The 12741-nt window shown below is 43.4% G+C and overlaps 1 protein-coding gene across 2 annotated transcripts in view; it reads right to left on the bottom strand.

Annotated features, from left to right (window-relative positions):
- The window catches only part of POLD3 (DNA polymerase delta 3, accessory subunit), a 53153-nt gene extending 40617 nt beyond the window's left edge, over positions 1–12536 (bottom strand). Inside the window, exons 1-5 of one of the 2 annotated variants that reach the window (XM_039518347.1) lie at positions 12327–12536; positions 9414–9469; positions 6770–6872; positions 2745–2784; positions 961–1093 (exon numbers count right to left, since the gene is read on the bottom strand). In XM_039518347.1, coding sequence (XP_039374281.1) covers positions 961–1093; positions 2745–2784; positions 6770–6872; positions 9414–9469; positions 12327–12386 — 392 coding nt within the window. In that variant the 5' untranslated portion in view covers positions 12387–12536. The remainder of the gene's footprint in view (positions 1–960; positions 1094–2744; positions 2785–6769; positions 6873–9413; positions 9470–12326) is intronic. The other variant, XM_039518345.1, reaches the window with a different exon arrangement.
- Between the last annotated feature and the right edge of the window lie 205 nt (positions 12537–12741).

The raw sequence follows: 12741 nt of genomic DNA, 5'->3' as shown, positions 1-12741 counted from the left end.
TGGTCTAAACCTTAGCAATTTTTAAGTCAGAAACATGGATTTACGCCAAGATACAGATTTCACTGCAGAGGGTGCCCTAGTATATATTAATATTGAAGTATGGCAACTACAGCCAGACTTTGTACATTTTAATTGGAACATAATTTTCTATCATTTACTATGGTGCTTGCTATCATCTACTCAGGAAAAACAACTCTCTGCCCCCCACCACCCCCGAGCTACAGGACATTGGCTGGGATAGTAAACATTCTCTTGTAGACATTTGCGAGGCAGCTATGCATCTATTTTAGGATTTGCATTGCTGCCCATAACTTTGATGGCTGACTGCCTTCCACATAAAATAGACTGGCCATAGGAAAGACCCAAGTGGATTTCATGCGCTATCAGCTATCACTACGGAAACTATATTCACTGATTTGCCCAAGTGTACAAAGAAAAAAATACACAACAGGTGTTTGTAAAACAGAGATGCATAAATACAATGGAGACAGTAATTTCACAAGCGGCTCAAACGTGGAGTCATTATCTAATAGCTGTTTGGAGGCCTATTTAAAGTTACTTTGGTGGCTTTAATCCAGTCCCTTGCGGACAAATGCCGACCCAACAGAAATCACCTCCGCAACTGGCATTACTTGACCCCTGCTATCAATCTCGGAAAGGAAAAAGGACTAACCAGCCATGGAGACAGAGTTCTCCTCAATTCAGAGGTGATCCCTTTCCCAATCAGATGTGGGGAAGGCTTGCACTGCCTCTGCCCAGACTATCTGTTCAGGACAAAAGGACATCATTTTCCAGGGCACCTTTTAGAGGAGGCAGCATGCTCCAGCAGACAGAGCACAGGAGTGGGAGTCAAGTGAAGAGTGCTATATAAATGCAATTCATCAGCCCTACATCCGAACAATGTTAAAAGGAAAAGGGGGTCCAAGAAGAACATTCATACGATAGCACTGCTTAACTCACTTGCTGCAGTTCTGCAGGTTTGTCTTGACAATATCATAGTCGGTATTGTAGAGGGGCCCGCTGTCCTTCAGCATGGCTTTCTGAATGCTGTAGACATGCACACTAGCAATCGTGGCTAGCTTAGACTTCATTGCTGAAAATCAACAGGAAAGCCCTTCATTAGCACAGCCGGCCTCAGTCGAAGACGGCAGAAAAGCTGGAGAGCGGTCTGTTTGATCCCAGGGGTCTAACTTTGAGAAAGCATTCTTGGATCTTAGTACCACCTGTTTTTAACCTACCCACAGACTCAGAATTCAGGCTACCGCAAGCACATCAAACCTGTTTTCCACTCTACAGTGGCTTCTCACAGAATGCTGAGTAAATTCCAAAATCTCAATCCTAATCTTCCAGCTGCTCTGTGGCCTGGATCCAGGATACCCAAGAGATTGCCTAAAGCACTGGGCTGAAGGCTGTGGTTGACAACTCTCCTCTTGCACAACTGAACTTTCTATCATAAGGGTAAAGTTTATCTGCGTGGGAGACAGAGCTGTCATGGATGCCAGTCCCGGGCTGTGAAATGGACCATCATAAACCTCAACACCTTCCATTCCAAGTTAAAGGCATATTTTTGATCTGCTTTCTCTAATATGGGTCTATTATAGGAGCGAATGTGTGAGGTTCTGTGGCCTGCAATATGCAGGAGGTCAGACTACATGATCATGATGGTCCCATCTGGCTTTGAAGTCTATGAGTCTAATATAAACTCATAGCAACATGCACATAAAAGACAACAACTACAGAAAAAACCCTATCGAAACAACATGCTCCACCATACACACAACTCTCTTCCTGGAGAGAGGATGAGAGAACAAAACACGTGGCAATGTTAGTCACTGTCTAATGTACTACTGGAGGGTGTTCAGATACTATGGTAAGGAGCACAGTACAAGAATGGAAAAATCCCATGTTAGATTTATTAAGTTTTGGTTTTCAACAGTGAAATGACAAGAGCCTGACTAGTGAAGCTGGAATGTTAGTACTGAGGCATTTGCAGGCTCAACCGAACAACAAAAATATCGGTATATTATCTGATGCCAAAGTCATCAGATGGAAATTCTTAATGGCCTGTAGTCATAAGCGTTTAGGCTGAGAGTCATCAGATCTCACAAGCAGACAGATAGATGAAAAACCAACAGCAAAGGATCCCAGCTGCTTCAGAAAGCAATGTTAGCAGTTTAGTAAGTAGCACTTCCCATTCAGTACTTAATCAAACATCCCTGCATGGGGTTATGGGACACTATGCTGTAGAGATGTCTTTCAGATGAGACATTAAGACACTCAGGGCTAATGAAGATCCCCACTGCACTTCCCAGAAAGTAGGACTGTTGACCCCAGTGTTCTGATTTTGCCTACGCTTCCCTTGTAGTTTCACAGTCAGATTCAGTATGCTTCCCTTCCCATCCTAAAATGTCGTGAGGTGTTGCTGTGCACAGTTCCAGTACTGCTGCATTCCAGCCTAGAGGCAGCTTTCTCAGTGACAGGTGAAGTGATCCCTTGTTCCATAAAAGAAGTGCCACCTAAAAATCAGTTACTAAGCTACAAGTCTGAGAAGTGATGCTGATGGGGGCTCAGATTCTGAAAGTTCTAGGAAAAAAGCTAATGAAAGAATATACACCTGAATCCAATAATTTGATTAAAATACCTGAAGACAGTGTGAATAGATGACAAGTTTTTAAGCTTTTTTTTACATTTTTTTTTCTCTGAAGGAACAAAGTTACAAAAGCATAATTCCCCAAATCACCTACCTTCCAGTTTATCCTCTCTCACGACTGCAACCTTGTGGCACTGTAAAGAAATGATAATTTATCACAATGAGGAACCAAGGTCTTGAAATTTAAAGAAAACAAAAGAAATGGTCAATGTATATTTGATGCAGCTTTATTGCACAACAAAACTTGATTATGGCTCTGTCATAATAGTCTTTTGGGGCACTGTAGGCCTACGTTCCTGGGGCAATATCCCCCAAATCACTACAACATTGGAGAAACACCCAATCCTCAATCTCTGGCAGCAGCAGATGAAGCAGTAATGGAACAGCTGCCCAAATGCATTAGAACAAAAACAATTGTGCAGCACGGTAGGTGTGCACAAGCTAATGTTGCTGACATATGGCTGTGCCAGGAAAAAATCTGATGCATTGATCAATCTCAGTTGTAAGCATTTAAGATGACTGACACATTACAATATCAGAGGGGTAGCTGTGTTAGTCTGGATCTGTAAAAGCAGCAAAGGGTCCTGTGGCACCTTATAGACTAACAGACGTTTTGCAGCATGAGCTTTCGTGGGTGAATACCCACTTCGTCGGACGCATGCATCCGACGAAGTGGGTATTCACCCACAAAAGCTCATGCTCCAAAACGTCTGTTAGTCTATAAGGTGCCACAGGACTCTTTGCTGCTTTGACACATTACAGTTAACGTGGTTAGCGCAGACACGGTTTTATACAATGAGAAACTGAGCATTCATCCAACAGCCAGAGAGACAGATCCAGGAAAACGTGCTCCACAATGTGCATGTAATTCCTGATTTGAGATCTACTGATGAAAAACTCTGTGCAAGAGCTAAGTATTATTATTGTGTACAGCTGGATTACCATGGTAAGAAGATTGCAATCCATGCAAAGAATATCAGAATTCATTGGTCTGACAACATTCATCAATTGCATGTTCATTCAATACCCACAAACAGGCAGTCGAAGTGGGAGGAAAGAGAAATCTGGGAATAGTCTAAGAGCCAAGGATAGGAAAAGCAGCAGCCTGAGCCATCCCTTGAGGGTTGGAAAAGGTAGTGGAGCAGTGTGATAACAGTAAATTGAGCATGTAGTGAATAAAATAAGATACTATGAAGAGAGATCTATGAGGAGTTCAATTTCGATCTGTCCACTCAAGTAATTCTTGCGGTGTTAAATCTACAGCCCTGCAGCAGCCCCTCCTGAGAGGAGTCAGTACTGCAAGATCATCAAGATCTCTCAAATTAAGAAACAAGGTTTAATCTGAAATGCATGACGCAAGCTCATTAGTCTCCTCCACATTAAATGACCTTGTGTCAGATAAAGCCTCATCTACTCCAAAATCTGTCATCTCTTCCAACACCAGGTCTTTTCTTTCAGTTCCTACAGCTCCTCTCAAAACTTATTATTTTCCCCCATGGAGTACTAATAAAATGCTGCTCCTAAGTATTATCTTCCTTGTGTGTCATTCTAATTACATGTTTTAATATCTCTCAGAATGGATAAAAAAATTAATTATAAATGGATGTTCTATATTTAATTTAAATACATTTTGATTTTAAAAATTAAACTTGTTTAAAACTAAATTTGACATTATGACAGCCTACAATCTATGTTAAGGCCTAAATTTACTGTAATCTATTCAAATCATGTAAATGAATAAAAAAAGCTGCATCAATGAGCCCTCCCCAAATTTATCAATTAACATATTTTGTTTTATTAGTTACATATAGAAATGGGGAAAACGATCTTTAACTTTTGAGGTCATCTTAAGCTTTATAAATGTCAAAATGTTATGTACAGCATTAGTAAATATCAGTAGTATTTAGTCTTTACAACAGAACAAATCCTGGTATTTATATTGTTTTTCAAATGTAAGTATTTTCAAATTTTGCTTACAGAAAAGCTTTGGCCCTTATTACTTTGGGTTTCAGTTTAGCTGGCAGGTGCAGAATTAATACTTTCTTCATTTGGACTAGCTCATTCAACTGATTAGAAGTTGAAAAAGCTGTAAAGCTTGTTTTCCTCTTCCAATCTATGGATAAAACCGTGGTGTGAGGTTTTATCCATAAAGATGTGAGGATGAGATCTACTAATTTTAAAAACAGAAAAGACACGGGATCAGATTTTCAAATGTATTTAGGCATCTAAAGTGGGATTTTCAAAAGCAACTAAGCAATTTAGGCTCCTAACCCCCATTAGTTTCAATGAGAGTTAGGCACTTAACCTACTTAGGTGCCTAGTGGGATTCACCATCTGCATCTTTAGGTGCTTAAATACCTTTGCAAATCTGGCCCGGGGTGACCAGACCCAACTCTGCAATTCACTAACTACAGTTAATAATTCCTTTTTTAAAATAAATATTAGTTTTAAATGCAAAACATGTCTTGTTAAGCTCATTTTTCCCCCCCTTATGTATCCAGAACATTTAAGGTAATTTTATTTAACCAGTTAAAAAAAAAAATTAAAACACTGTTTTTTTGCTTTTTAATTTAATTCCAATTTCCATCCAAATGCAGCATGACAAATATCATGATTAAAAAATTATGTGCATTCTTCACCATTTTCTAACATGAATCTAAGTAAGTGTATGTTGAGCTATATAATTGTTTAAATAAAGGTGTACAGAGTGCGACCTCCTGGTTAGCAAAAATCAAAAGTATCAAGTTTAGCGTGAGGGCTACGTTTAGTTGCAAATCAACATTTTCTAATGGTTACCAACCAACGAGAATTAACCCTTCTTTAGGAAAATAGGTAAAGTACAAATGCAAAACAAGATTAAAATTGATTATTTAAATCAACCTACCCTGATATCTTCACTGGCTCTCACTGCTCCATAGCTCATCACTTCTCACCTTACTTTCAAGAGCCTTCACAATCCTACCTTCCTTCCCTTTTAACTCTTGTATTGTTCCGCCAATGATGCCAGCTGCTGGTATACAGGCCTGTCTTTTAGCCTGGGATAGAATTTTGGGTTTGATTTTGATACTTTGATATCCTTACTAATGTGTGTGAACAAAGACACTGTGTTGCTTCTGCCTAACCACATGGGGTTTACAGCACAATGAGAAGAGAAAAGGAAGAGAGGCAAAGTGTTGCTGGGCATGGTGGGAGATTAATATACGAGCGCACACTTGAAGACTGCCTCGACTCCTATATCAAGGCAAGGTCAAACAACCAGTCGGGATGGGAGGCATAAGAAACACTAAAAAGCCGGAGAAAAAGGTGACCCTTGCCGAAACACAACCTCACTCCTTACCCCTCCCATGGGGTACAAAAGAGGTGGTACCGAAGCCCCCAGACTCACGACCCTCCAAAACGGAACATGACCATAAATTGTAAGGGGTGGGATCCAGGGTGTACACTACAGGTATAATTATGCCTGCTAAGAGGTGGGGGGGCAGGGAAAGCTCTGCGTCAGACAGAGCTATGGATATGCTTGCTCGATTAACCTCAATCAACGTAGCATGGCCTGCACTTTGGACTACGGTTTTCTGCTTTCTGTGTGACAAGAACCAAGGGAGGGGGCGAGGGAAAAAGCCCAAATACAAGCTCTGACACAGCATTTGCCCACTAGTTCTCTGAAAACAGCCTGTATCCTTCTTCCACATCACCCCTTACTTGCCCTTCCTGAGCTGGTCTACAAGGCTGCTACCTTCTCCGCATTCAAATCCTTCCTGAAGGGCCAGTTCTATAACAGCATCTATCAAAGCCAACCAACCACTAATGGCCAATTTGAGAGGTAACTGGAGACAGTGTAATATCAACAGAATAAAACCCTGTTTTGTTATCAGACTAAGTATTATCAAAACATGGTCAATACAACTTCGTCCCCAGTCTGTCGTGTTGTCTGTCAGCTTGCAAGCTCTTTGGACAGAGACTGCACCTTCGTTTATGGTCATATAAGAGCTAGCACACTGTGGGCACTATCAGAAATAAATAATAGTAAAAGCAGGAATAGAGTTTTTGCGCCAAAGATGACAGAACAAGGCAGGACAGAGAGAAGCAATGCACACACAATTGAGGGAGTTGAGTACTCACAATGTGTCCATTCTGAATGAGATTTCCTGCCACTAAATAGGTGACATGGAGTTGAGCTCCTGAATTCTCCTTTCTCTTCCTTTCTACATAGTCATACAGCATCCTGTACAACAAAAGAAACCAATGTTAACCACCTGCAAGGAAAAAAACCCTTCACCCCATCATCTACCAATTCCCAGTGATTTATGTTACATTCATAGGATCAATAAAAGTAAAATGTTCTGAACTCACTAAATGTGTTTATTTCTTCTGAAGAGGTCTGTGTAGCTCAAAACCTTGTCTCTCTCACCAACAGAAGTTGGTCCAATAAGACATTACCTCATCCACTCATCTCTCTAATATCCTGGGACTGACACGGCTACAACACTCCATAGTTTTATCTAGACATTTATACCATGCCTATCATTAGGATATTAAAGGCTTTGTTCCCATAATACACATACTGAACCACCAGTTCCTGTTTTGCCCTCACTCACGTCTCAAAATTGGGTTTAGACAAGTGTGTGTGTGTGTGTGTACACACACACACATACATACAGCAATTCATTGTATTTATTGGGATACTTATATGGATTCCATCACTTTGGTATCCATAAGATAGTATTGAAACAGCTCCCATTTTTGTTTTATCTAACTAGCTCCTCTTCACCTAAATCTTCCTGCTTCATCCCAAGGAGAACTTTTTTCATTCATCCTAGAACACAGTCCAGCCCCCAGAACTCAGAACATCTAAATACACAAATGGGGTCTGCTGTCCATCCTCAAGAACCTATTAATCCAATATTAGGAATGGGTCTCTGGGCTATTCCTTGGCCCTCTCCCTCCATGGTGGGAAACAGGAACCTAGGACTCTCACTGGCCCCGTATAGCCTACCCTGAGAAGCTGATGTACACCACTTCCCAAAAAACTTCCTAGAGGAATCATATGGCTCCTGTAAGTACCACACCAATGACTTCAATGGACAATTATGTACTTCAAGGAATGTAAATTACTTTCATCTTTTCACAGTCCTAGCAAATGAAGTACAAAGAGCTATGACGTTAAGATTGCAAATATACATTAAAGTCTGGAAATGCCAAAAGGTTCTGATAGTAAAGTTAACTTGTCCATATTGCAAATATTTAGCTTTGGTTATTATCTAGGCTGTTAAGTGTAAGTATACTGTGAAGTGTGCATTTAACCCCCTGGACAGTGATTGCAAATATTTATTTGTAGTATGGGTATTGTTGCTGTGAGTGGCTTTTTGTATTTCCTGACTGTATTTTATATTTCCACCTTGATGTTGCATAATACAGGGGATCACAATCCTGAGATCAGATATGCAGAGGCAGCCTCTTTCATCGGCAAGGATCCAACTGCAGGACTGGGCCATAGCTTGTAAAACGCTTTTAGACCTTTCAGCAAGAGAAGACCTATATACATTCCTACACGAATACAATTCTAAGATAACCATTTCTGTACATAATATTCACACCTATTATATGAAACTATAGAACCATAGAATATCAGGGTTGGAAGGGACCTCAAGTTATCTAGTCCAACCCCCTGCTCAAAGCAGGACCAATCCCCAACTATATCATCCCAGCCAGGGCTTTGTCAAGCCTGACTTTAAAAACCTCTAAGGAAGGAGATTCCATCACCTCCCTAGGTAACCCATTCCAGTGCTTCACCACCCTCCTAGTGAAAAAGTTGTTCCTAATGTCCAACGTAAATCTCCCCCACTGCACTTCGAGACCATTACTCCTTGTTCTGTCATCTGGAACCACTGAGATTCATCCTCTTTGGAACCCCCTTTCAGGTAGTTGAAAGCAGCTATCAAATCCCCCCTCATTCTTCTCTTCTGCAGACTAAACAATCCCAGTTCCCTCAGCCTCGCCTCATAAGTCATGTGCTCCAGCCCCCTGATCATTTTTGTTGCCCTCCGCTGGACTCTTTCCAATTTTTCCACATTCTTCTTGTGACACAGTACTCCAGATGAGGCCTCACCAATGTCGAACAGAGGGGAATGATCACGTCCCTTGATCTGCTGGCAATGCCCCTACTTATACAGTCCAAAATTCCGTTAGCCTTCTTGGAAAGATAAAGATAATGGCCAATGGCTCTGCAATTACATCCGCCAACTCCTTTAGCACCCTCGGATGCAGTGCATCTGGCCCCATGGACTTGTGCTCGTCCAGCTTTTCTAAATATTCCTGAACTACTTCTTTCTCCACAGGAGGCTGGTCCCCTCCTTCCCATGCTGTGCTGCCCAGTGCAGCAGTCTGGGAGCTGGCAGTAGTCTTGTTCGTGAAGACGTAGGCAAAAAAAGCATTGAGTACATTAGCTTTTTCCACATCTTCTGTCACTAGGTTGCCTCCCTCATTCAGTAAGGGGCCCACATTTTCCTTGACTTTCTTCATGTTGCTAACATACCTGAAGAAACCCTTCTTGTTGCTCTTAACATCTCTTGCTAGCTGCAACTCCAAGGAGCCTAATTAAGCATCTCTTTCTAAAGCAATACTCGAAGGGCATGCTAAATACAATCCTAAATCAGACTTTACATCTTTCTGGAAAAGACTGGATTTAATTGTTTTTTAATCAAAACCACCAACTAATTAGGCATTGCCACTGAATAAAAGGCTTGTGGTATACACAAACACTCACTGCTTAGCCTGGTTGACATGAACCCCAAGGGTGAAGCTCAGCCATTTGTACGTCACCTGCAACAGAAAAAAATAATTGCACAGGTCAGTGGCTCTCAATCTGAGTTCACGACACACACAAAACTCCAGTCAGTGACTCACTAAATCCCACCAGCCTTTGAGGAGACTAAGAAATGGAGAGAGGAAGCAATTTGCCTAAGTGTGTGATACCATGCTGAGCACACTACTCGTGCTTAAAAAATATTTAACAAGCTACCTCTACGTAAATGGTGCATATTTGTGAATGTTGTTTTGAAACAGTCTGAATGGCAGTGATATAGCCAATAACATTCAGAAAGCAACACATGGACATTGCTGAGTTGAGGTTTCCAAAGCAGAGAAGAAAATAAAACAAGCCCCAATATATAATTGGGGAAAGTGGCTGCTGTTCACACAACATTGCTATCAAGGATCTGTCAAGGATGTGGTGGATTCACCATAACTGGCACTTTAAATCAAGACTGGGAGTTAAAAAAAACAAAACAAAACATAAGATCTAGTTCAAGCAGCAATTATTGGGGGGGTGGGTTTCCTAGGGCCCATGTTATACAAGTCAGACTGGATGATCACAGTGGTTCCTTCTGGCCTTGGAATCCATGTCAAAGATTACCATGGCTCTCTTTGGGTCTCACACACATGGCAAACTTCAGTTAGGTTACAGGTGCTGCAGCATAGCATGGCAATTTCTTGGCATCTATTCCTGGCTCTACCTCTGTACTGTTATGTGACCTGGGGTAAATTATCTCCTTGTGTCTGTTTTCCCTCCCTCCTGTCTATTCAGACTAACATGCTAAGGGCAGGGCCTGTCATACATCTGTTTTTATGCAGGTTTAATTTAAATATCAGTTTAGATGCTTAAGTTTACTGAAATAAGTTGTAAATTATATAAGCACTTTCATAATGGTATAACTGCGTCCACACTATGTGGGTGCACCAATTATCACATAGTGTGGACGTGTATGATACATATTAAATGTGTATATCTTATTACAACTTATTTTACAAAACTTATACAAAATTGATGATAAAATTAAATTACATAAATAAAGATGTATGTATGGCCCTGCCCTTAGCATGTTAGTATATATAAATATAAGTGTATATATATATATATATTTATTTCTAAAACAATATAGTTAAACTGGTACAAAAACTGTGTGTAGACAAGTCCTTACTATGTTTCTGTACAGTGCCAACCATAACAGGGCTTAAGTATTTTTGTACTACAAGGAAACCTAGTTAAGGTTGTATAACTGTTTCCATTCTAAATCTGATTTCAGTCACTTGTAACTTTCACCTTTTGGGTTGAAGTTTTTCCTCATTTGTCTCTGACCTATGGTGATTTTAGGAACAATGATTTTAGCAAAAATAGTTCATGTACTGGGGAGGACAAGAAAAATTGGAAAAAATACTTTATAACAAAATTAATGTTACGGCGGTTCTCTACAGTCAAAATAGTTGACTAGAAAACTGCAGGATGGTAGCTCTCCCTAAAAAGTGCCCTGTTTAAATTATTCCAATAAAGCTGATATTGATTTTACTGAGTTGTGTGCCTTTGAAAGTTAAGTACTGCACAAGTGGCAGTACATTTTTATCTAAGATGACACCAAGCTTGTAGCTCTAAGGAATGCCCTGCTCTATCCATGTGTTCTGTGTTATGTGGTGGACATGCAGCACTGCTAGAAATGCTATTCAGCAGGTAAAATGTTCCCCATGTTCATAAGCGATGCAAGGTCAGAGTCCTGCCCCACCTACATTCCCATACCACTAGGCTGCAGTTGTGCTGTTCTTTCCTAAATATGATAGGAGACAGAACGTGCCACAATGCTTGTCTAACACATGGGAGGTGGTGCGGGGTAGGGCCTTGGTACTATGAGTTTATTCTAATGGTGCTTTGTGAGCCCAGTGCTGTTGCTTCTAGTGGGGGTGAGTTAGGAGTTATGGAATCCTTCCAACTGCATTGCAACCTCCTCCCTGCCAACTGCCGGATACTCTCCAGTGTCTCCCACCCCTCAACTCCCCTCCTCGACCCCCTACACCCCCCCATCCTGCCCATCACCACCACCAACCCATATCCCCCTCCTCCAAAACCCCCTGCACCCTCCCATCCTGCCCATCACCACCACCAACCCATATCCTCTCCCCCATAACACTCTGCACCCCCCTATCCTGCCCATCACCACCACCAACCCATATCCCCTCCCCAAGCCCCCATCCTGCCCATCACCACCACCAATCCATATCCCCTGCCCCAACATCTCTGCATCCCCATCCTGCCCATCACCACCACCAACCCATATCCCCTCCCCAACTCCCTACACCCCCATGCTGCCCATCACCACCACCAACCCATATTCCCTCCCCAACTACCTACACCCCCATGCTGCCCATCATCACCAACCCATATCCCCTCCCCACAATGCTCTGCACCCCTATCCTGCCCATCACCACCACCAACCCATATCCCCTCCCCAACATCTCTGCATCCCCATCCTCCCCATTACCACCAACAACCCATATGCCCCTCCCCAACTCCCCTCCCCACAATGCTACTGCACCCCTATCCTGCCCATCACCACCACCAACCCATATCCCCTCCCCAAAACCCCTGCACCCCCATCACCACCACCAACCCATATCCCCACAACCTCCGCACCCCCATGCTGCCCATCACCACCAGGCACCAACCCCAGTGCCCTCATCCCCAACTCCTCCGCCACCACCCCTCCCGGTGTGCTCGTCCCCTCAACGCCTCCCAGTTCCCCCTCCCATCCCAACTTCCGGAATCCCAGCCCCAGCCCCAGCCCCAGCCCCGCCGCCTCGCTCCCGAGCGCCCCCCCCCCGCAATCTCTGTCCCCGCAGCCCCGCCTCTCACGATGCGGTTCTGGTCGGTGACGAACTCGTCGATGTTCTCCAGGTACAGCTCGTCCTCCATGGTGCCGGCCGGGCCGCTTCCCGCGCGGATCAGCGCCAGGGAAAGCAGGGCCCCGCCGCCTCCATAGCAACCCCCGGAGCGTGCTACGGCGGCCGCGCAGGGACACAAGCCGCCGCACGCTCCCTGCAAGCTTCGCGGGACCACGCCGCACGCTCCGCCTCCGTCCCCGCCCCCTCTGCGGTAGCTGGCTCCGCCCCCTGCCTCTCGACCCATCCCCTGCCAGCCTGTTTTCTGCGCCCGCCCGCGCGGCGCTTTCTGCTCCGGTGTCTGCTCGGGAGCGGGGCCGGGAAACCCCCGGAGCCGAGCTCCAGTGACCCCCGCTCCGAATCTCCCGCCTCGAGCTCCGCAGTGCCCC

The sequence above is a fragment of the Mauremys reevesii genome, linkage group 1 (assembly GCF_016161935.1).
Source record: "Mauremys reevesii isolate NIE-2019 linkage group 1, ASM1616193v1, whole genome shotgun sequence".
Lineage (NCBI taxonomy): Eukaryota > Metazoa > Chordata > Testudines > Geoemydidae > Mauremys > Mauremys reevesii.
This window is presented reverse-complemented; position numbering and strand designations above follow the sequence as displayed.